We start from the raw sequence: 20,570 nt of genomic DNA, 5'->3' as shown, positions 1-20,570 counted from the left end.
CTTGCATTTGCTGAAACCTTTATTCAACACATCAAAATCGTAAAATATTAGACTCTTGTACAGACAATAATTTAAATGAATACCATGATTAATTATTAACAAACGCAACAAGCAGTATCATCAAAGAAAGGCCCAAGGCTTCTTGAGTTTTTCTGGAGTATTTGACATTTTTCTATTGATTACAGGGGAGGTTACGCTTAAATTAATGCATTAATAAGTATAAGCAAACAGCTAACAGTTGAAGATTATTTTCATTTGGCATCATCACAGTCATCAGTGAAAACTTTTCATTGTACAATCATTTCTGCAAAGTGCTTTGTGAAATTATGCCTCACAAAAAGGGTTGTAATGTTTTTATTTTCTTAACTTTAGATTTTGATGTGTACAGGTTCTCTCTCATGTGGAGGAGCAGTTTTAAAAGACCCAAAGGCATCCCTATATCATCATCAGAAGTAAATCTCTATGGCACTACATCAGGATGCTTGAAATGGTCGCCGATAGATGTTCTTGTGACTTTACATTGCTCTGTATAAATGTTTATTTTAAAGGAACACGGCGACTTATTGGGACTTTAGCTTATTGACCGTAACCCCCAGAGTAAGACAAGTCGATACATACCCTTCTCGTGTCCGTGCGTGTTGTAACGCTGTCTGACGGTTCCACCGGTAGCTTAGCCTAGCACAGAACCTGCAGGTAACTGGTTCCAACTAGCCTACTGCTCCGAATAAGTGACAAAATAATGCCAACATGTTCCTGTTTACATGTTGTGATTTGTAGAGTCACAGCGTGTACAAAAAACAATGTAACATGAGACACAGCCATCTTCATATTCAGTTACCTGCAGGTTCTGTGCTAGGCTAAGCTACCGGTGGAACTGTCAGACAGCGTTACAACACGCATTGACACGAGAAGGGTATGTATCGACTTGTCTTATTCTGGAACTTACGGTGAATAAGCTAAAGTCCCAATAAGTCGCCGTGTTCCTTACCACATTGTAAATAATACAAAACCAGTTTACACAGCACAATGCAAATACAATATTTAAACTCACCTTACTGGTGTGGCAAGTCATGTTCAGCAGTATCTCACCTACAAAATTAAATCATTAACGCAAGTAGAATTTCGAACCTCTGTACATTCAGAGGTTTGCTGGGTACAGTAGTAAGGCAGTCAGCACAGCCGATAACATTTTAAAAATCGTCATGGTGAAAAACGTTGCTACAAGAGTGAGTGTCCATTGTCTTGAAGGTTTGTTGTCGTCACCACAGTGTGAATTGTTTGAACTTCCAGCATCCTTCCCAATTATAGTCTTCTTCCACTCTTATGCAATACTTTAGAGTCCATATTTTTTTTTAGAGCAAGCCATCTTGTTCAAAAACCGAGGGCAGGAGGGAGAAGTCAAAGGGCACAAACTTGACACCAGTCCCGTGGTAGAATTTGTTCTGAAACTCCACCCTGAAATCAATTGTTCAAGTGAGCAATTAATGGCACTTTAATAAATGATAAGGAAGGAAAATGCAAACAGGAAACTGAATTAAGCAGAGCTAGGTCACACTGAAAAAATTGTCTCATTCTTAATAATGTTGCTATATTTTAAAGACCCATTATTGAAGCTCTTATTAAAAGGCCATTTGGTGGAGAGCTGAAATGATAAGTGAATAGATGTTTTAATAATCAATCAAGTGTTTGAGTAATTATTTAAAGCAACGATGCCCTAAATCCTCTGCTCACAGCCTGTAAAAGGTAAATATTTTACAGTCCCTCCAGGATTTTGCGATGTTGCGATCGCGCCAATTCACGCGAATTCAACCAATCACCGCGAATTTGGTGCGACTCGCATTTTTGACCAATCACCGCAACTTTTCCGCACATTTGACCAATAACCTGAAGTTTCCCGCGACTTCAACCAATCACAGCAGTCCCACGTGCACTCTGAGAGCCAATGACCATTTCCTTGTTTATGATATGAAGACGAGACGTGTGTGTGACTCATTTACCAACAAAACGTACAGCGAAAGACCGTGCAAAACATTTCAGACCGTCCGATACATTTTAACATCAATGTAGACTTCAACGATTTAAAAGTCGCTGAAGTTGCTGCCGTTTCCATCCTGGCTGTCGGCTCTCTGTAGCGGGTGGGGCTACTGCTCCGTACCCCCCCGCGACTGACGCTTGCACACACACAGACACACACACAAACAACACACACACGGTGGATGCAGGAGAAAAAGGAGATGAGACGACACGATGACCTAAATTGAGGACAGCTACGCATTTTTTTTATTCTCCCCAAAACAAGTTTCCTTTTTAAAGAACTATACAAAAAAAAAATCGCAACTTTTACTGTCTCCTGCAACTTCATTGCAACAAACATACAAAAGACATCGCAACTTTTATCGCAATTTTTTACAAAAGCTCCCGCGAAATCAGGCATTTTGGGCCGCAACAATCTCAAAAAAAGGCAGTGAAATCCTGGAGGGACTGATTTTAGTCTTCTCTGCTTGTAAATGGAATGTCTTTGTGTTTTGGACTGTTGGTTCAAACAAAGCCAGCAATATTAGGACATCATCTTTCATTCTGGGAAATTGCAATGGGATGACATTTTATAACCCAAATGATTAATCAATTAATTGAGAAAATAATCGGCTAATTACAATAGCTATAATCCAATACAATGTCTAGTCTCATATCACAATATTATATTCCGGAACTGAAGAATGATTTTGAATTTTCAGATCAGTTGGTACAATGAGACTCACCAGTGAAGTCTGAGAGCGTGAAGGAACGCTGATAAACCTTCCATGACTAGTAGAATGGACACGGTGAGCATGGCAAAGAGGCCGAACACAGGGACTAAAAACACCACCCCCACTCTCGTGGTGATCCTCAGACCCAGGCGCATCACCATGCCCCACAACACCTCCGACAGCTCTGAAAACAATACAACAAAAGGCCAAAAAGATGCACAAGCCACAAAGACACACAAAATAAATTTCATATCCAAGGTAAAGAAATGAAAGTGGTACTTTTCGTGACTGCACTTACGGGCGTGAGCCAAGCTGAGCGCCCAGAGACGCAGGTATGATGCAGTGTTGGAAATGCAGCCCAGGCAGTACTCAATGGTGTGAATGGCCTGGTACAGGAGCACATCCGCAAAGTCAAACTGCAAAACAGTTCAAATAATATATAAGATATCACACTTAATTCATACTACTGAAAATGCAGTCCAGATAATGTGGCTCTGCTGTTTTATATACTATTTCTGCATTGTGAAATTTACAAAAAGACAATGCTGGTGTTCACACAGTAATACATTAGCTCCACAATTCTTTTCTGAGCCTACTTTCTCTCTTGCATCATTTCATTTATTTGTATCAGTATTTTCTAATGTGACCGTAAATACCATTGACAAGACGATTTTAAGCAAATGGCAAAATCTAGACATGCATACACTGGATCACAGACAGAGACTGACTGATACTGTATGATGTCATTTATAGTTACATATTACAGCTTGAAATCATTGAAATGCTACATTTAACATATAAAGGCAGGGTACTGATGGATCTCTGACCTCTTTGGGAAGAGGTTCTCTGCTTGGCATTTTATCAAGTCCCTCCTCTTCATCATCTTCATAGGATGGTGCTGTGGAATTGTCATCCTCACTTACACGCCTCACCCTCTCATAACCCTGAGGGGAGACAACAGCGTTGGTTTTCGAAGTTTTGAAGTACTGATAAATGTTTAGGTTGAACATGTAATATATTTCAAATATGTTTGCTCACACATACTCTGCGTCTGCTCAGGCCTTTGCCTCCACGGTACAGCCAATACAAGTAAAGAGGTTTTCCTAAAAGCAGCACAGGAACTGACAGCATAGCTATCACAACTAAGAAAATCTGCAGCCCAGTCTGTAAAATCAAGGCAACAAAAATGCATTAGCAAGGATGTAAATGCATTCAGAGCTGATCATGTTTCAGATCGTCAACACATACTGTACCTGTCCTGGGTAGAGAGGAGTGAGATCCTTCCCCTGCATGACGAACATGTTAATGAAGTGGATGAGGATGCTGGGAGCCTGGCTGGAGCCTCGTGCACCGAACGCCAACCACTTGTAGAGAATCATGAAGACCAGGTAGCCAAAGAGACAGAGCAGGAAGAGCAGCTCAGGAAGAAATAGCAGATAGACATAAAATTTCTGTCGGAAGTGCCTGAAGGGAGAGAACAAAGTATGGGAATATAGAAAGTGATAAGAGAGTGGTTTTAATGATTGGACCCCTAAATGCTTATTAAAACAATATGTTTTTAAGCTAAAATACATAAATGGAAGTTCTGGGGAGTAGTGCACCAATGCCAATATCGCATGGTATAGCATGCTCATTGGTGAATTATTGTTTTTTATATTACAGTTGTATTAGTGATATTAATAATTAGCTGCTGAGAGAGCTGTGATAAATAAGCTGGTGCTGCTTTTATTGTGTAAATATGAAAAAGTACATATAGTTAGGTACCATATTACTTATTGATTTACAGAAGTTTCTTTATAAGAAAATTCTAAAATATTAGCAACTGACTGAAGCTCCTTTAATTCCAAGTAAATATGAATGTACTCTCAATTTTTGCTGAATTGTATGCTTGCCAGTATTTACAGCTAGATCATTTTTACATGTCAAGATAACCTGCTGTGTATTGACTAAAAGATGGTTAATTGGGTAAAAAGAGGAAACGCTAACAATTCTTTGGAAATAATCAAATGTGTACCAATTAAACAACTGAAAATATAAACACTCCATGCTGTGGGTGCTGCACCAGACTTCCTTTCAAAACAGCTGCTTTAAGGATAAGGCTGGAAATATTATTTTGATTGATTCAAAATAAACTACAGTGCAATGGTGTGGCTCATTGATATGTTTTAAGCAGTGGTAGTTTAAGTAGTTGCATTGCTCTAGGGATGGCTACTGAAACGCTGAACACAGAAACATTATACCTGCTAAACATCAGCATGTTAGCATTTAGCTCAAAGCACAGTCTCGTAGAGCCGCTAGCATGGCTGTAGACTCTTAGTATTGTTAATATAATGTCCAAGGCCCAGAGACTCATTCAAATTCCTTAAAGCCAATACATTCAAGAAAATGCATTCATTTTTATCCAGTAGAAGTGTCGATGCTGGTTAAGCATGCGTAGCCTTTCTGGCAGTTGTTAAGAGGTTGCTACAATACAAATATAAAAACAAGAGTTGTGACGGTTGTAGTGCTATATCAGAAGATACTAGCACTATAATAAAGATACCAGCCAATCCCAATGCACGGAATACTGATGTATATCTATAAATTATTTTGTATCTACACATGTTGATGCCTGACACTGATGGACGCCCATGCTGTAAGTACATGAACAAAAGTGATGCTAGGTTACTGCCAGGGACTTATATCTCGAGCCACTCACAAGTGATTGAAGACACTCAGCACCACTCCAAAGCTCATGTGGATGACCCCGATAACAACTGACATCTTCATCTTGTAGGAGTTGAGGAAGGACAGCCGGTTCACTGCCATGTTCCATATCTGGTGGGATGTTAAAAAGCTTCTCAGTGAAAATGATAAGAAAGTGAATCAACCATTAGATCCTGACTGTAATGTCTGAGTGTATTTACTCACAGGATCGATGCCAAATGGGTATGGCCCAATGAAAACGCCACTGACGTTAGGGTCCAACGTGAGCAAAGCATTTGTTTGGAGTGTTTTATTTCTGCAATGTAAAGAAAGACAAGTATCAATTAGAAAAACCCATTAAAAGATCAAATATACTGACATAAAAAAGAAAAGTTCTGAACATATGTGTATTTTACTGTGAACTCACGTCCACTGCTGATTTGTAAACATAGCCTTTATACTCCACCCAGAGCCAAATATGTTGAGAGACTTGGAGAAACAGTCATTGTAAATCAGCCCGGTGTAGATAGAGAAAAGCCCCATCATGAGGATGATGTAACGTCCGTTGAAGAGCATTGCCCATATCTGAGATCAGCAGAGACTCAGCTATCAGCTAAAATTAACAATCATCAAACTCTGCATTATGGATGAGAGGAACAACTCATTCCTACCTCATTACTGGATCGTTTCTTTTTCTGCTTTTTTTCCGTCAGCACCATCCACAAGGCAAAGAGACTCATTACCATCCCGTGGCCGAGGTCGCCAAACATCACAGCAAACAGAAAGGGGAATGTGATGATGGTGTAGGGAGCTGCCGATGGGAGACACATCTTCAATGTACTTACTCTGAACTTCCTTATAGCAAACAAAAAGGCACTTTACACGTTTATTCTTTACATGACAGTGTGATTTCTTACCTGGGCTTACCTCACGATAGTCCCCCACCCCATACGCCTCCACAATGCTCTGAAAGCCAGATGTGAACTTGTTGGTTCTTAACATGGTGGGTGGTGTGTCAGAACTCGGGATGCGGTTCACAAAGGACGGTACGGTGGAATCACCTTTTCTCTGTATATTAAAAAAAAAAAAAATAAAATGTTCATGTTGTTTGTAGCTCCCTTAGTTCACTCATGTCAAATATTCACAGGTTTGAGTGATTCTCTGCCCAGAGTTTTTCCCCAGTGCATTCTGGGTGAGAAATTTGATACGAAAAAGGCGGGAGCACTCTGTACAGCAAGAGAAGAAAATGCTAACCGACAAAAACTACAACAACAACAACAACAAATGATACAGCCAATAATGCAACAACAAAAAAACATGACAGATGGAGTGGTTTAGAAAAGGGAGTCATCCAAAAAGCCTTCTGCTAGTATTAATGGGAAATAATTAAATTAATCTTAGTGATACAAGTTGAGTAAATAACAGCTTATAAGCAATTCCAATTGCATAAAAAGGCCAAAAAGGATTCTTATAATCAGGTCAAGAAAGAAGAAAAATGATTATCATCTTACCCTTACATCTAATTAACTATTAAAGCTATGCAACTAATCAAATACTAATTGCATTTTGGCTTCCACAAAAACTTGATCTGCTTTGTGTTTAGAGAGGCTGCTTTGATGCGTCAAATCAAATGTAAGTATGTAAACTTTATTTCTATTTTCTGCATGCCTGTTGGTGAACTGCGTGTGTAGTGATGGGCGAAAATAAATGGACAAATTCTCAAAAACTGAAGGACTCTTTTTGGTGTCTGATATGTAGCAGGTAAGCCTGTCCAACCGTTGGAACGTAAGCCTTAATACTTCTTTTTACTCACCGCGCCCTCTTCCAGCGCCCCCCGCAGGTTTGCCAGGTCACTGACGGGACACCACACTTCCGCAATCAGACACTTGTTGGTAACGTCGAAGCTGCACAGGTTCAGGATATGGTAGATTGCCTTCATCTTTTTTACCTTCACAACCCAGGTGTAGGCCGACTCCGAGGCCTTCTGCAGAACCTGCCTCAGGTAGTCTTCAGTGCGGTGCAGCACCTGGAGGAACACAACGGTTACTGCAAATTCACTGAGAAAGTGTGTGTATGTGTTAAATGTTCCTGTCCGTCTTCACTGCCCTACATTGTTAAGGTCTTGGATGCGAGTCCTTAAGCTGTCCAATACATCTGCCCGCTCCTCATCGTTCTCAGGGTGTGGGTAAAGATGGCAGTGGTAACTGAGGACAACACAGAGAGAAGTGTACGCTGATAATGAAGAAAATTACAACAGGAATTTACACTTTAAGTCACATGATGATGTCATTCTTACCAATCGCAGATTTTTTGTACTTTTTGTCCGATCTGGTCTCCCCAGAAAGAGATGAGAAACACAACACTTTTGCTGATCTCACCCTGAAACAACACAGATCAGGAAAGTTATCACTACAGCCCTTCAATGAACTTTTACTTGTATCTCTACCTCAACACTTCCTTTTGTTGGCACACAAGTAGGATGTATAACTCGATTCCCTACTACAGCATCCTTTTATTGACATGCCAGCTAAAGCCTGGTCATGGAGTTTTACTCTAAAGCCCCCAAAAACTTGGGTTTCAAATGATCTCACTATTATTTCTCCATTTCTTTGTAACTTTAAATTTTCATTTATTTCATTTCAGTAACTCACAAACGATCTTTGGTTGAATACAGACTCCAGCTGCAGAGAGCACATTAACCAGGGAACAGACACATTTTTCATTTTGGTCGGTACAGATTTAAGGTTAATTACCTACAACTGGATTAATTCACCAAGGTGATGTCTGTCGCATTAACCTGCGACAATTGGCTTAAAATATCTATCTATATCTATATGTTTACCATTGCTCTTTGCCAATAAGAGTGAGGAGATTTGGTAGTGTGGGAGCTTCATTAATCCCAAACGGAACCGGCTATGCAAACATTTGATCAGATTTACATAAGCAACATAAACCAATAAGCCCACACCTTTCATCACATTTTGATGCAAATGTTTCTAAGCTCTGATTGGTGCACAGAAATACATGAACCGCAAAGTAGTGTATAAAACAAGGACAAACACACAAATGCAGAAATCTCTCATGTGAAATAACCAAAAGCTTTCTTACTTTGGCAGATAATAGTGTTCATGTACTCTGTTGCTCAGAGTAAGAAGCTGATAGAGAACATAGGTTTTCAAGGGCCTTACATAACAAAAATAGCAATTCCTGTTTGATTTTGACAGGCAGAACAAATGTTACAATATCTCTCGTGACATCCATCGTAAAGTACACAATTTAACTCACAGTGTCGAGATCAGCGAGGTTCTCTTCCACTTCTGCGTAGCTGAGGATGGTGTAACCCTTACACACTCTCCACAACATACGCTCAAAGGCCTCCACCTTCACCCGCTGGATGAGGCCCGACACAAACCTACAGCCAGGAGAGATCAGATTGGGTTTAAGGTTCATTGATAGCACACATTCGGACTTCGTGTTGTAAGGGTGTAAATGACACGTATTGCAGCTCACCCCAGCTTGGCTCCGAGTCTTTGCATACCGGTGCATCCTGTCACCGAGTCTGTCTCCATAGTGGGGAATTCTTCATACTGGGGACCAAGAGCCTCATGCTAATTATAAAAGGGAACATGTTTCATTCATGACAGCTTACATTATCTGCTCTTACATGGTCCTACACAAAGACGATGTCGTGTTCACACGCTGGAATGTGATATTTATTTTCACAAATGCCTGCCAATACTTTTTTTTTTACCAATGATTGACCTAAATATTTTCTGTTTATATGGTACCGCTGACGGCGACTATATGGTATCGGTTTCCAGCAAAACAGAGCGAAAGCAGGAAGTGCAGAAAATCCATGTTATGTACTTCTTTACAAATGAAATGAATGTCAGACTGACATGTGAAGTGCCTTCTTCTTAGAAAACAATTTGTTTTTAGAAAGATCTCATCATATATTGTCTCTAGAAGTGTATTGTTCAACTTTTGTTTTTGTTAAAGAAGGAAAAGAAAATCGCAATACTCAATACTATCCAATCACAATACTTGAATCACAATAAATGAAAATCGCAACACAAATCGGATAGGCACCCATGTATCGTGAAAAAATCGAATCGGGACAAAAGCATATCGTCCCAGCCCTAATGACAAGACGGTTAAAAACCACACTTACTCTGGAGCGGCTGTGTATGAAGGTCCGTGTGATCTTCAGCATGTGTGTGTACTCTGTGAGCTCCAGGAGGTTCCTCTGCAGCTTCTCTTTGTTTCGGGCCACCTCGCTGAGCTCCATCTCCAGCCTCTGAAGCTGCTCCTGCACATCAACACACATTGAACACCAGCTTAAGTCTGCATTTGTCATCTACCAATGAGTTTTTTTTTGTTTTTTTTAAATATACAGAACATGGAGAGAAAACAAATGCCAATTGAGATGTAACCTCAATGACCCGTCTTTGTAACAGTATTTGAATGCGTAATTGACCTAACTTTGTTTGGCATGATGTGTTTACGTTATTTTGTCAACTCTCCATAGAGAGATACTTCATTAACCTTAAAGAACAAAACTTGCATTGCTATAGTAGCCAGTCACAAAAAGGTCAAATATATAATATTTAAAAAAGAAATTTAGAATAGGAAATAAAATAGTAGCAATCAGTAGCAGAAAGTATAGGATTGATAATTATAAACTAAATACAACTAGTTAACATAACAATTAGTTATGACTTTTTTAAAGTTATTTTAACTTTATCAGTTATGTGTTGTGCATTTAAACATAATATCCTACTTTTAGACACCTGAATAAACCCATTTTTAGAAACCTACATTATGTTAAAAGTAGGACTGAAACCAGGATATTGTTTCGTCTAAACAACTCATCCAGGATTCTGATCATTCTCTACCATGTATGCAGGTGAGTCCTCAACCCAGGTTATGTATCAGTTAGTCAGAAAAACTACAAATATGATGATAAATGATGTAATGATGGGCTACATGTTGGAATGGAAAAAGAAGGTCTGACGTCATTAATTTTATTGTCTTATCTTCCATTCATGACGACTACATGGAGCCTAGGCAGTCAAAAATTACACTGAGGTATTATCTAGTAGATATCCCAACGTTTCCAAAGATACCAAATGTGTCAGACTTCATTTGGGGGAAAATCTAGAATATTTCCATTTGATGGATTGATGCACTAATAAAAACATGCAAGAACAAGAGCTGAAGGAAGATGATACAGTATATATGCATGCTACTGTCAGACAGTGTGGAATAATCTATGATTTTTTTTCAACCACAAAGCTACTTCAAGGGGAAATTATAGAAATGTGGACGTTAGTAGATGTGGAGGATGCAACGACATGCCTGCACCACTGTTGCTACCAAAAACCTGTATTATATTATCTTGTATATAGAGATTTGAATAGCCAGGCTTCTCTATGTTCCAATAGGACACTAGTGTGCATATAAATACCCTTAATTAAACACTATGAAAATTGTACAAAATGGGCACTTCTACAGTCAAATGTGGTTGAAATTACACTTACCATGATCTCAAGGACTTGTCTGGGGGGAGGAGCAACTGGGCTCTCATCCTCCTCTGGAACAGCTATGCTAGCCTTTTGGATCTCCCTCAGAAGGTATCCTGTCCACAAAGAAATGCTGACAGTTTGTTTCATGGTAATTATTACTGTGAGTGTCAGAGCAAGCTGTCTAAATCTAAATCTCTGAGGGACCATGTTTATAAAACACAATCAGCCATGAGTTGCACACTGCCCCTGATGATTTACCGTCCAGGTGTATTCTCAAGGCTACACCCAAATGAACCACCCCAGGTGCTCACTTACCCAGAATCCTCTCCATCTCATCACATCTCTTGATTTCGCTGACAAAGCGCCGCTGGAATGAGCTGACACTCGGATTGAGCTGAAACCAGAGGAGCATCACAGGTCAGGTGAGCTGCAAGTTACTGCATCAGTCAGAGCATGTGCAATAACAAGGTTCATCATGGCATCTTTACACAGTTTTAGACTGGCTGTAATATTGTTATTAATGTTTAACATATTACATACATATTATATGTACTTATTTTTAATACTGCTCTCCCCAAGTCAAATACAATGAGGAGTAATTTGACATTAAACCGTTTTACATCAAAAGGCATTCATAATTCAGCTATATACTGATAGATAGATAGATAGATAGATAGATACTGTAGATAGATAGATTGATAGATAGATACATACTGTAGATAGATACTGTAGATAGATGTAGATAGATAGATAGATAGATAGATAGATAGATATAGGTACTGTAGATAGATAGATATAGATAGATAGATAAATAGATACTGTAGATAGATAGATTGATAGATAGATACATACTGTAGATAGATACTGTAGATAGATGTAGATAGATAGATACTGTAGATAGATGCTGTAGATAGATAGATAGATAGATAGATAGATAGATAGATAGATACGTACTGTAGATAGATACTGTAGATAGATAGATAGATCGATAGATAGATAGATAGATAGATAGATAGATAGATAGATAGATAGATTTTACAAAACATAACTGCACTAGAACATTTATTCATGCATAGCCAGAGCGAAAAAGGAAAGCTAGGGTAGAATTAATTTATTCTGTATTCAAAACAATAAAGACAGGCCTACTAAAATTATACATAGCTATAAATAAGCATACAGTCTTTTAAGCTGATGATAAAATAGACAGGCCTACACAAAACAAAAGAGTGTTTCTCCATCATCTGTACTTACATCTCGAAACTCGACCAGCCCCAGCTCCCCGAGCTCACTAATGCAGTCATATTCAGAGCCGGACTGCAGAAACAATTGCGCCAAGCACATCTCCTCGCTCCGAAACACCATCTTTATCTGCCAGACAGATCTCCGCCGCCTTATAATCTCTCTGTCGCCTACTGAAGCTGGACAACGAGCCGGTTACTACAAGCGAAAATAGGACATCAGAAAATTCAACGAGTCGGTAAACCTCTTAACCAATTAACATCCCCTCGGGAATTAATTGCTGTCTATTAATAAAGACGATTCTCAGAAGGGACAGTTTTCTCATTCTGAGTCTGGGTGTCGTACCGTTTTGTCACCGTCTGATGTCTATATAATAAACATTGTGAAAACAAAGACAGAAACCTCCCTAATGCACCTTTTGCATCGCGCAATCCTGGAGAAAGGCGTCATCCTGTGGGCTCTATACTTCGAACACCTGTCATAACCCTTACCCAGCGCAAAAACACGGCGCGACGACGCAACGCGGGCGGCTCACAAACGAGCAACAGGCAAACTAAAAGATAAATCGTCAACCCGCCGTGTAGACAAATGGGGCTGAAAGCAGCCTCACACGTTATAAAAAGCCTCGGTCAGAAATAGGCTATGGCCTTTATTCCCGCTACGTCGCCCGGCAATTGCGTCTTCTTGTTGCCAGATATTGTCGCATCCTCTGAAATAGTCGTTGTTTCTTAAATTAGAAATGGAGAGCATTTGGGAGGTGGGTGGGTGGATCGATGGGAAAATGGGGAGGGAAAACATTTTTAATTAAAAATCATATTGAAAAAAAAAAAAATTAAAAATTAAATGGAGAGGTGTTAAAAAGGGTTTGACAGTTAACAGCTATGGGAACAAACTACATCATATCGGTTCATAAATGTAGTGTTTGACTTCATTTATAGCATTATAGTGTCGACACTAACCTGTAACTATTTCACACCTGCCGACATTGTCTTAACATAATGAAGCACACTGATGTGTCTGCACTCTGCAGCTCAAAGACAAGCTTCATGAGACCGATAACAAAATATTAAAAATTAATAAAAAATATTTTTTCCAATCCCTAAAACGTTGGCGATAATAAGTATGGATAGACCATCCATTATGTAGCCTATCATAATTCTATCAGAAAACCTACCCTGTATCACTATTCCTGTTTCGATATAAGAAACAGGTGGAATTTATTTACATTTTGCTCTTTTTAGAATACAAACTAAGCCATTGCATACATTTTAGGTGTACAGTAAACAATTCGGCTAATTCCTTTGTCTAGTTTTCAATATGCTCGTCAATGGCCATTTCTTTTAAAAAGGGGGTTATCTACAAACCTGGCAACCAGCGCATCTTCTTATTCTGTATGGTTCCATCACTGAAATCAGGCCGACCATCTGCTCTTCTTTGTGTGTGAAAGCCTTTATTGAGGTTGTTTCAGGATGATATGTTAATTTTTATGTTTTCCGAACATAGACCTGCAGATCACAGATATGAACTATATTTATTTGATGAGACGTACATGCTTTAGGAGTAAAAATACCGGAGGTAGGCCCAAGTGACTCAACAAAAATGTTACTCAAGGTTAGAGGATTCTGGATGATGTTAATTTTATTTTCTTTAAATCAGGAATTGAGTGTTCAATCCAGTATAAAACTACTCTGTGTGTACCATCTCTGCTGTTTCAATCCTGCAAGTACACGCTCACATTTCAGGAAAATGTCAGCTGCAAATATTTACAATAGAGGCAGAGGCTTTTGTCTCAAGTGACTTACATTATTTCCCCACACAAAAACACATCAGGAGCATGGTGGGGGTCTACTTCAATGGCAGCCCTAAACCTAACAGAAGAAAGCTTGTAACAAGAAGGTCGCTGGTTCGATCCCAAGACTCAGCATAGATCGGAGCATAATTACCACCCATGTTGTTCTTGGCCATTAACCCTCAACTGCTCACTGGTCAGACATTGTACTGGGCAGCCTCCAGGTGTGTGTGTGTGTGTGTGTGTGTGTGTGTGTGTGTGTGTGTGTGTCCTGAAATCGTCTCCCTAATGTGCATAAATGCCAAGAGGGGCCCTCGGGTTGTGCTGCATTTACATACTGGTGCTGTTTGTCTGTAGGAATTTCACCTGATGAAGTTCTTGTTAAACAGTGTGCTGGAAGTTGTTGTTCTTTTGCATTAATGGAACTCATTTTGGATAGAGTTCAGTTTGTTCACAGAGTTTTCCAGACAAGCTATATTTTAAGTCCTCAGACTCTGGGCCAGTCTGTTGAGCTCCTGCGACAGAGCTGTAACTGTATCCAGGATCCGTTTCTTGTCCTTCTCCTCTAACCGAGCTTCACATCGCTGAGCAAATTTATCAGGGTGCCACAGCGCTTGCTGCTTCCGGAGCATTTTACGAAACACTGGCACGTCCTTTCTGTCCACGCCGTGCAGCATCACATCCAGCATCTCCTGTACTGTACCTCGTGGAGCTGGCCAGGGGATGTCGCTGTAGCTCAGCTTTGTGCCACCAGATGAAGAGCCACCATCAAAAGTAGCTGCACATTTTTCATCGTACCTGCGCTTCCTACCCTGCCGAGTCTCTTCCTCTTTACGTGCTGCTCGTGCCAGATACTCTTCGTGTTCCCTCTGCAGCCTCTTATGCAGCTCCTTGTTGCTTTTCTCGTCCTGCTCTCTCTCTTGTTTACTCTTCTTTTTTTTCCATCCAGAAGACGACGCTGCCAGTCTTTGAGCTTCAGCGTGCTTTTTATTGAAATAATCATTTCTAATACGGTCAGCCCAGTCCCCAAAGTCTTCCTCGTCATCATCGACAGGAAGAAAGTCATCGGCTGTGAAACAAATACAGCAGTGTTATTATCTAGTGCAGAACGTCAAAATAAAATGTTGCATTAAAGAAGGAGTTTACATTTACCATCATATACTCCAAAGGTTTCACAGAATTCATCCTCGCATTCACCAAACAGCTTTTCCTGCCACTCCTTCTCAGGGTCTCTTTCAGTTGGACTGCTCATGTTTTCTGCACTCTGAAGAATATAAGGAAATTATAAGTAAATATGATCTTTAAAAAATAAAATATATAATATACTAGAGCTGGGCGATATGGAGAAAATCAAATATCACAATATTTTTTACCAAATACCTCGATATATCGATGTAGCATTGACTATTGGTGCTTTCACAAAATATTTACACAATGAGATTTTTGATAAATAATCATCAGTAATGTGGATATAATGACTAAGTGGGTAAAGGCAAATAATAGAACAGTTACAACAGTCTGGTAAGTTCAGAAAATGACATCACTTTACTGTAATGCAGCCTTTATAACCAGGAAAACACAACACTTGTGCCATATTACGATATCCAAAATCTAAGACGATATCTAGTCTCATATCACAATATCGATATAATATCGATATATTGCCCAGCTCTATAATATACTGTGTTATATGTAGGATAATGTTCAGTAGTTCACCTAAATGATTGACCAGCTAATCGTTTTAAAAACCCCTTTTTTAGTTTTGGTCAGGAGAAACAAGCACTTTGACGTTCGGCCTCTGTGACATGGTGACAGGCATTTTTCATTCTCTTTTTTTCTCCTGTCTGACATTTCATAGACTCAATGACATACACATAGGTCTACAATGAAAATAACCATTAGTTACAGTCCTACAAAAACAAAAGAAGACAGCTAGGAACAGTATCTGACTATGGACAGCATGTGTAATGTACCTTTTTATGTTTCCTCCAGTTCAGCAGGTCTTGAGGTGTGACTCCAGCGCTGTTGGAAGCGTTCAAAGCTTCTGGACAGCTCTTTATGATAGGCTCAACCAGGTCACCATACGCTGAAGGATAAACAACAATACAAGCTAGGATATGAACAATTATGGGTAATGTTTATAACTTAACAACAGATTATTTCTCTCTATGTCCTCCTCACCTGTTTTCCCGTGTTTAAGAGCCCTGTTGACTGCGATGTGTAACGCCGTGTCTCCTTTGCGGTCCTTCTGGAGAACATCGGCTCCGTGTTTCAGCAGCAGCCGCAGCACAGCGTCGTCTCCCAGGCTGCAGGCTAGGTGCAGCGGGCTCCTCTGCCTCTTGCCCTGGTAGAAGCTCACATCCAGGTCCCGGTGCTTCCGCAGGTACGACTTCAGCTTCAGCAGACTGCCCTCCTCCACGTATTTCCACACCCGCTTCTGTTTGCGAGACACCATGCGGACTGAATACAGAGCAGACTGTTAAAAAAGGAGGTTAGGAGACGTTGTTATGTTCGCTTCGAAGGACCTTAGCATCGGCTAATCCGGTCCTTCTTCTAAATGACTCCGAAGCTTGCATCAGCTCGGACACCAAAGTTCCGGTTACAGAATTGTCATGGTGGTCACCAGGTGTCAGTGTTGCCCATTTTATAAACCAGCTATTAATTGATCAAGTAACACTCAGCAACACACTGTAGCTAGACAGGATGCCCTTTCATGCATTTTGTATTTCTCCCTTCTCTCCCATTATGGGAAAACAAAGCCCCAGTGTCCCACTATTCATCATATGCAATTTGGTTTACAGAAAACTGGAAGAGTTACACACTACAGTGATGTTCTTCATACTTTCAGCACTCTCTCAATTACTGTCTCAGCCTCCCTTCAACAGGCCAACTGTCAGGACGATGATATGTAGAGTTCTAGGCCATAACATTTCTTTATGAACTACTATTTGTTATGACTCAGTGTGTGGGGGTGTAGTAAAGTAGCCTAACTGTTTCAGCTGTCTGAAATATGACTAAAAATGTCTCACTGTAGACTTTCAGTTTAAGGAATGAGTATAGGAGGATACTATGCATCCTGATAAAGTTCCCTTGGCCTTTGGAATTCAAATAGCCCCACATCATCACATACCCTTCAGCATACCTAGAGATTGGCATGGGGTACTTTCCATAAAATCATCTCTCAATGCAAATCAAACCAGCTATTATGCTAACTGATTAAACACATGCCAATCTCTATGTATGGTGAAGGGTATGTGATGATGTGGGGCTATTTTAATTCCAAAAGCCAAGGAAACTTTATCAGGATACACAATATCCTGGATTCATGAAATAACTGACCTTTAAAAATAAAAATCTGCCTGCCTCTATTGGAATTTAACATAGGGGTGTACTTACTTATGCCCCCTGTATTTTAAGGAATAACATTTATTTATTTATTTATTTATGATACATTATTCTTTCACAAAGAAAATTGGTGTCCTTAAAGGTTGGATTTGTCCTTATTTTTTAAATTAAGGCATTAAGATTTATTTATTCCTCTTTTTAGTCAACTTTAGCATGGGTTCATACACTTATGAGCACCACTGTGTAACCTAAATTACAGGGAGTCATTTAACTGAAGGATTATTTTTTTGTTCAATGACCCATTTGTGGGTTGTGACCCTGACTTTTTTTTATTATTATTAATATTTATTATTGTAGATGCATGTTTGACTTTAAGTAAGTCCACTGTGACCAATTTAATTGTGCATATGATTGGTTACCTATAATTACTTATATTTCTATTTAATAAAATGTCTATAACTTTAGTCTTAGGACTTTACCTGTGATGCGCGTGATGCTGCATCAACTGTGCTGTGACGACCGGAAATGTCTTTTACTGTCGACTAGAGTTTGAAAAGTCTGTATTTAAACGCTCCCCTTGAATTTGGAAAGTAGAGCGGATTAGTAAGTAAGTAAGTAAGTAAAGTTTATTTGTACAGCACCTTTCACAGATAAAAATCACAAAGTGCTTCACAATAAAATGCAATACAACACAAGTAGTCACAATACAAGCCAATTGAAATACAAATAGAAAACATAACAAAAGCCATAAAAGCCCCTCGACTAAGTAAAAGCCTGCTTGAACAGCAGAGTCTTCAGCTGCTTTTTAAAAGATTCGACAGAATCCACACAACGTAGCGGCAGAGGCAAGTCATTCCACAGCCTAGGAGCCACTGCTTGGAATGACCAGGATTTAAAATTGAATTCTATACTGGACTGGTAACCAGTGAAGTGCTGCTAAAACAGGTGTGATGTGTGCTCTTTTGTTAATGTGCATTAAAAGCCTTGCAGCAGAGTTCTGAACAGTCTGGAGACGATAAAGCTGATTCTTACTCAGACAGGTAAAAAGACTGTTACAGTAATCTAAACGTGAAGAAATGAAAGCATGAATGATCATCTCTAATTCATCCTTAGTCACAAGTGTTCTTAACTTAGAAATATTTCTCAGTTGGAAGAAACAGTTCCTAACTAATCGATAGTGTCAAACGCAGAAGAAAGGTCCAATAGGACCAAAACTGTAAAATCCTTTGAATCAGCTGACATCATAATATCACTAGAAACTTTAAGAAGTGCAGTTTCCGTAGAATGCCTTTTATGGAAACCAGACTGGAATTTATCAAACAGCTCGTGCTTCTCTAAGAAAAGGGTGAGTTGCTCTGCTACAACTTTTTCTAATATTTTTGACATGAATGGTAGTTTTGAAATTGGTCTGTAGTTCTTAGGTTGAAGTGGATCCAACGTGGGCTTTTTAAGTACAGGCTTAACGACAGCATGTTTAAAAAAGCTAGGAACGACACATGAAGTATTTAGCATCTCAACAATACAAGAGCCAATGAAGTCAAAAGCTTGTACAAATAGCATAGTAGGGACAACATCCATAGGACAAGATGAGGGTTTCAAAGTCTGTAGCAGAGAAGTGATGTCATGTAATGTCACAGGTTTAAAAGTGGACTAAAAATGAGCGGGAGACAAGTCGCAGAGTTCTGAGGAAGTGATGGTAAGATGTTTGCCCTAACATCTCTGATCTTATTTACAAAGAAGTGGAAGAATTCATCACAGTCTGATTTAGAAGACACGGTTGCTTGAGGGCCAGAAGGAGACACTAAAGCATTAATGGTGTCAAATAAGATATAAGCTGAGAAAAGAAACAAGTTCTGGCCTTTCTCAGCATCTCGTTTAAAGTAACCCTTAGTTCTTTAAGGTGAATCCTATGAACCACAAGTTTAGTAGTTTTCCAGAGACGTTTAACTTTTCCACAATTTCTCCTAAAACTTTGGATTGCTTCATCAAGGATTAGAGGGAATTCATTTCTAGTGAGAGTTTTTTGGGTTATTTAAAGCAGTTTATTAATGTCTTACTTCATTTCTGGAGGGGAAATTAAGGTTGCACATTTCATTTGGTCTATAGGAGCCACAACCCCTGGTTCCCTGACAGACTGACAGCAGTTTAATATGTTGTGAGATTAAAGCCATAATTTCACATCTGCACTGCAGGTGTTAACTAAATCAACGAAACCTGCACCACTCAACCTCTTAGGGTGTTGTTCTTGTCTAATTTCTTGCTTGCTCGTGTGCTCGCCTGTGCAGATATCTTTACCTGCAATGCATATGTCACTGCAGCTGAGCCTCTGAACTGGATCGCTCCTGCTGCAAATGACAGGGCTTCCATTTAGGCCCGAGGGAGGCAAGGATGCACAATGGAGAGGATAGAGGAGGGAATGAAGGGGCACTTTGTGCCTTGTGAAGAGGATGATCTTCTCTGAGATTCACATTACTCCCAAGATCCGGAGTCACCCAAAGCTTGGGCACTTCCGCTCTTTTTTGCTGTCGGAAACGACGTGTCTCCACTAGTGATGGCCGTCTTGTGTGAACGCCTTTGAAATATCTGCCATCTCAGGAGAGACGGAGTGCAAGCAGAGAGTGTGGAAGAAAGAGACATCTGATTTGTCACCTCAGGTGTTTAAGTCACATGTTGGCCACATGTGGGCATTAAGCTTTATTGCCTTTTTTTCAGTAGGCCTAGCTCCTCTTTGTCTCCAACTGCAACTTGTCTCAAACTCTCTGAGAAGATAACTTGTCACGTTTCCTCACAAACCCAATGTAGAAGAGTGTCTGAAGCAAGCACCCATGTCCTCAAAGACCCCAGGAGGAGCATGCATGGAGGCCCTAAAAGCAGAGAGATGCCTCTGAAAGACAGGATATCCCCGGTCAGGAACCCCTACCTCTCCTTTCCTGCCTGGCCTGCTGACTCCTATCCTGTCCATGAGGTCCTTTCGTCCTCCTGGGATGGTGCAGGGAGGAGCACTGCAAGACCAGGCGGCAGGAAGCTGAGGGTCCTCCAAGACGCTCCAGGGGTCAGCATCTCATCCTAACACGCTATGGTCAGACCAGGCTCAAGGTCCGGTCTGCTGGTTGAGCTGCTCAGCTTCCATTGTTAGGATGGAGGAGAAATGTGTGCACACTTCCTCTGTCTATTTTCTGCATGGCCTGGTTTATTGGGTTCTGATTTATGACAGCTAAACATGCTGCCAACAAACAGCAG

The 20,570-nt window shown here is 40.0% G+C and overlaps 2 protein-coding genes across 2 annotated transcripts; both read right to left on the bottom strand.

The window, feature by feature from the left end:
- Positions 1 to 941: 941 nt before the first annotated feature.
- On the bottom strand, positions 942 to 13,631 carry atp6v0a2a (ATPase H+ transporting V0 subunit a2a). Its single transcript, XM_078271751.1, has 20 exons — positions 12,209 to 13,631; positions 11,273 to 11,351; positions 10,973 to 11,070; positions 9,604 to 9,741; positions 8,943 to 9,040; positions 8,718 to 8,844; positions 7,729 to 7,811; positions 7,543 to 7,636; positions 7,246 to 7,458; positions 6,350 to 6,500; positions 6,104 to 6,243; positions 5,860 to 6,017; positions 5,658 to 5,748; positions 5,446 to 5,564; positions 4,001 to 4,211; positions 3,792 to 3,911; positions 3,575 to 3,691; positions 3,046 to 3,163; positions 2,760 to 2,931; positions 942 to 1,455 (listed from the first exon to the last, which is right to left on the bottom strand). Exons 1-20 carry the CDS (start codon positions 12,317 to 12,319, stop codon positions 1,353 to 1,355), a joined length of 2,541 nt encoding a protein of 846 aa, XP_078127877.1. The 5' UTR covers positions 12,320 to 13,631; the 3' UTR covers positions 942 to 1,352.
- Positions 13,632 to 13,712: 81 nt separating this feature from the next.
- Positions 13,713 to 16,542, bottom strand: nfkbil1 (nuclear factor of kappa light polypeptide gene enhancer in B-cells inhibitor-like 1). Its single transcript, XM_078271752.1, has 4 exons — positions 16,167 to 16,542; positions 15,959 to 16,071; positions 15,138 to 15,249; positions 13,713 to 15,054 (listed from the first exon to the last, which is right to left on the bottom strand). The coding sequence occupies exons 1-4, from the start codon at positions 16,438 to 16,440 to the stop codon at positions 14,465 to 14,467; spliced, it is 1,089 nt and encodes a 362-aa protein (XP_078127878.1). The 5' UTR covers positions 16,441 to 16,542; the 3' UTR covers positions 13,713 to 14,464.
- Between the last annotated feature and the right edge of the window lie 4,028 nt (positions 16,543 to 20,570).

Source organism: Sander vitreus, chromosome 16 (assembly GCF_031162955.1).
Source record: "Sander vitreus isolate 19-12246 chromosome 16, sanVit1, whole genome shotgun sequence".
Lineage (NCBI taxonomy): Eukaryota > Metazoa > Chordata > Actinopteri > Perciformes > Percidae > Sander > Sander vitreus.
This window is presented reverse-complemented; position numbering and strand designations above follow the sequence as displayed.

Bases quoted from the DNA above. Each gene is read 5' to 3' on its own strand.
- atp6v0a2a (XM_078271751.1), bottom strand. From the start codon at position 12,319: ATGGTGTTTCGGAGCGAGGAGATGTGCTTGGCGCAATTGTTTCTGCAG. The intron at 7,459-7,542 runs GTAGGGCAGTGA...GTGTTCCTCCAG, and splicing joins GCATCCAAGACCTTAACAAT to GTGCTGCACCGCACTGAAGA. The intron at 3,912-4,000 runs GTACAGTATGTG...TTGATTTTACAG, and splicing joins CTCCTCTCTACCCAGGACAG to ACTGGGCTGCAGATTTTCTT.
- nfkbil1 (XM_078271752.1), bottom strand. From the start codon at position 16,440: ATGGTGTCTCGCAAACAGAAGCGGGTGTGGAAATACGTGGAGGAGGGC. The intron at 16,072-16,166 runs GTGAGGAGGACA...TTTATCCTTCAG, and splicing joins TCTTAAACACGGGAAAACAG to CGTATGGTGACCTGGTTGAG. The intron at 15,250-15,958 runs GTACATTACACA...TATATTCTTCAG, and splicing joins ACTGGAGGAAACATAAAAAG to AGTGCAGAAAACATGAGCAG.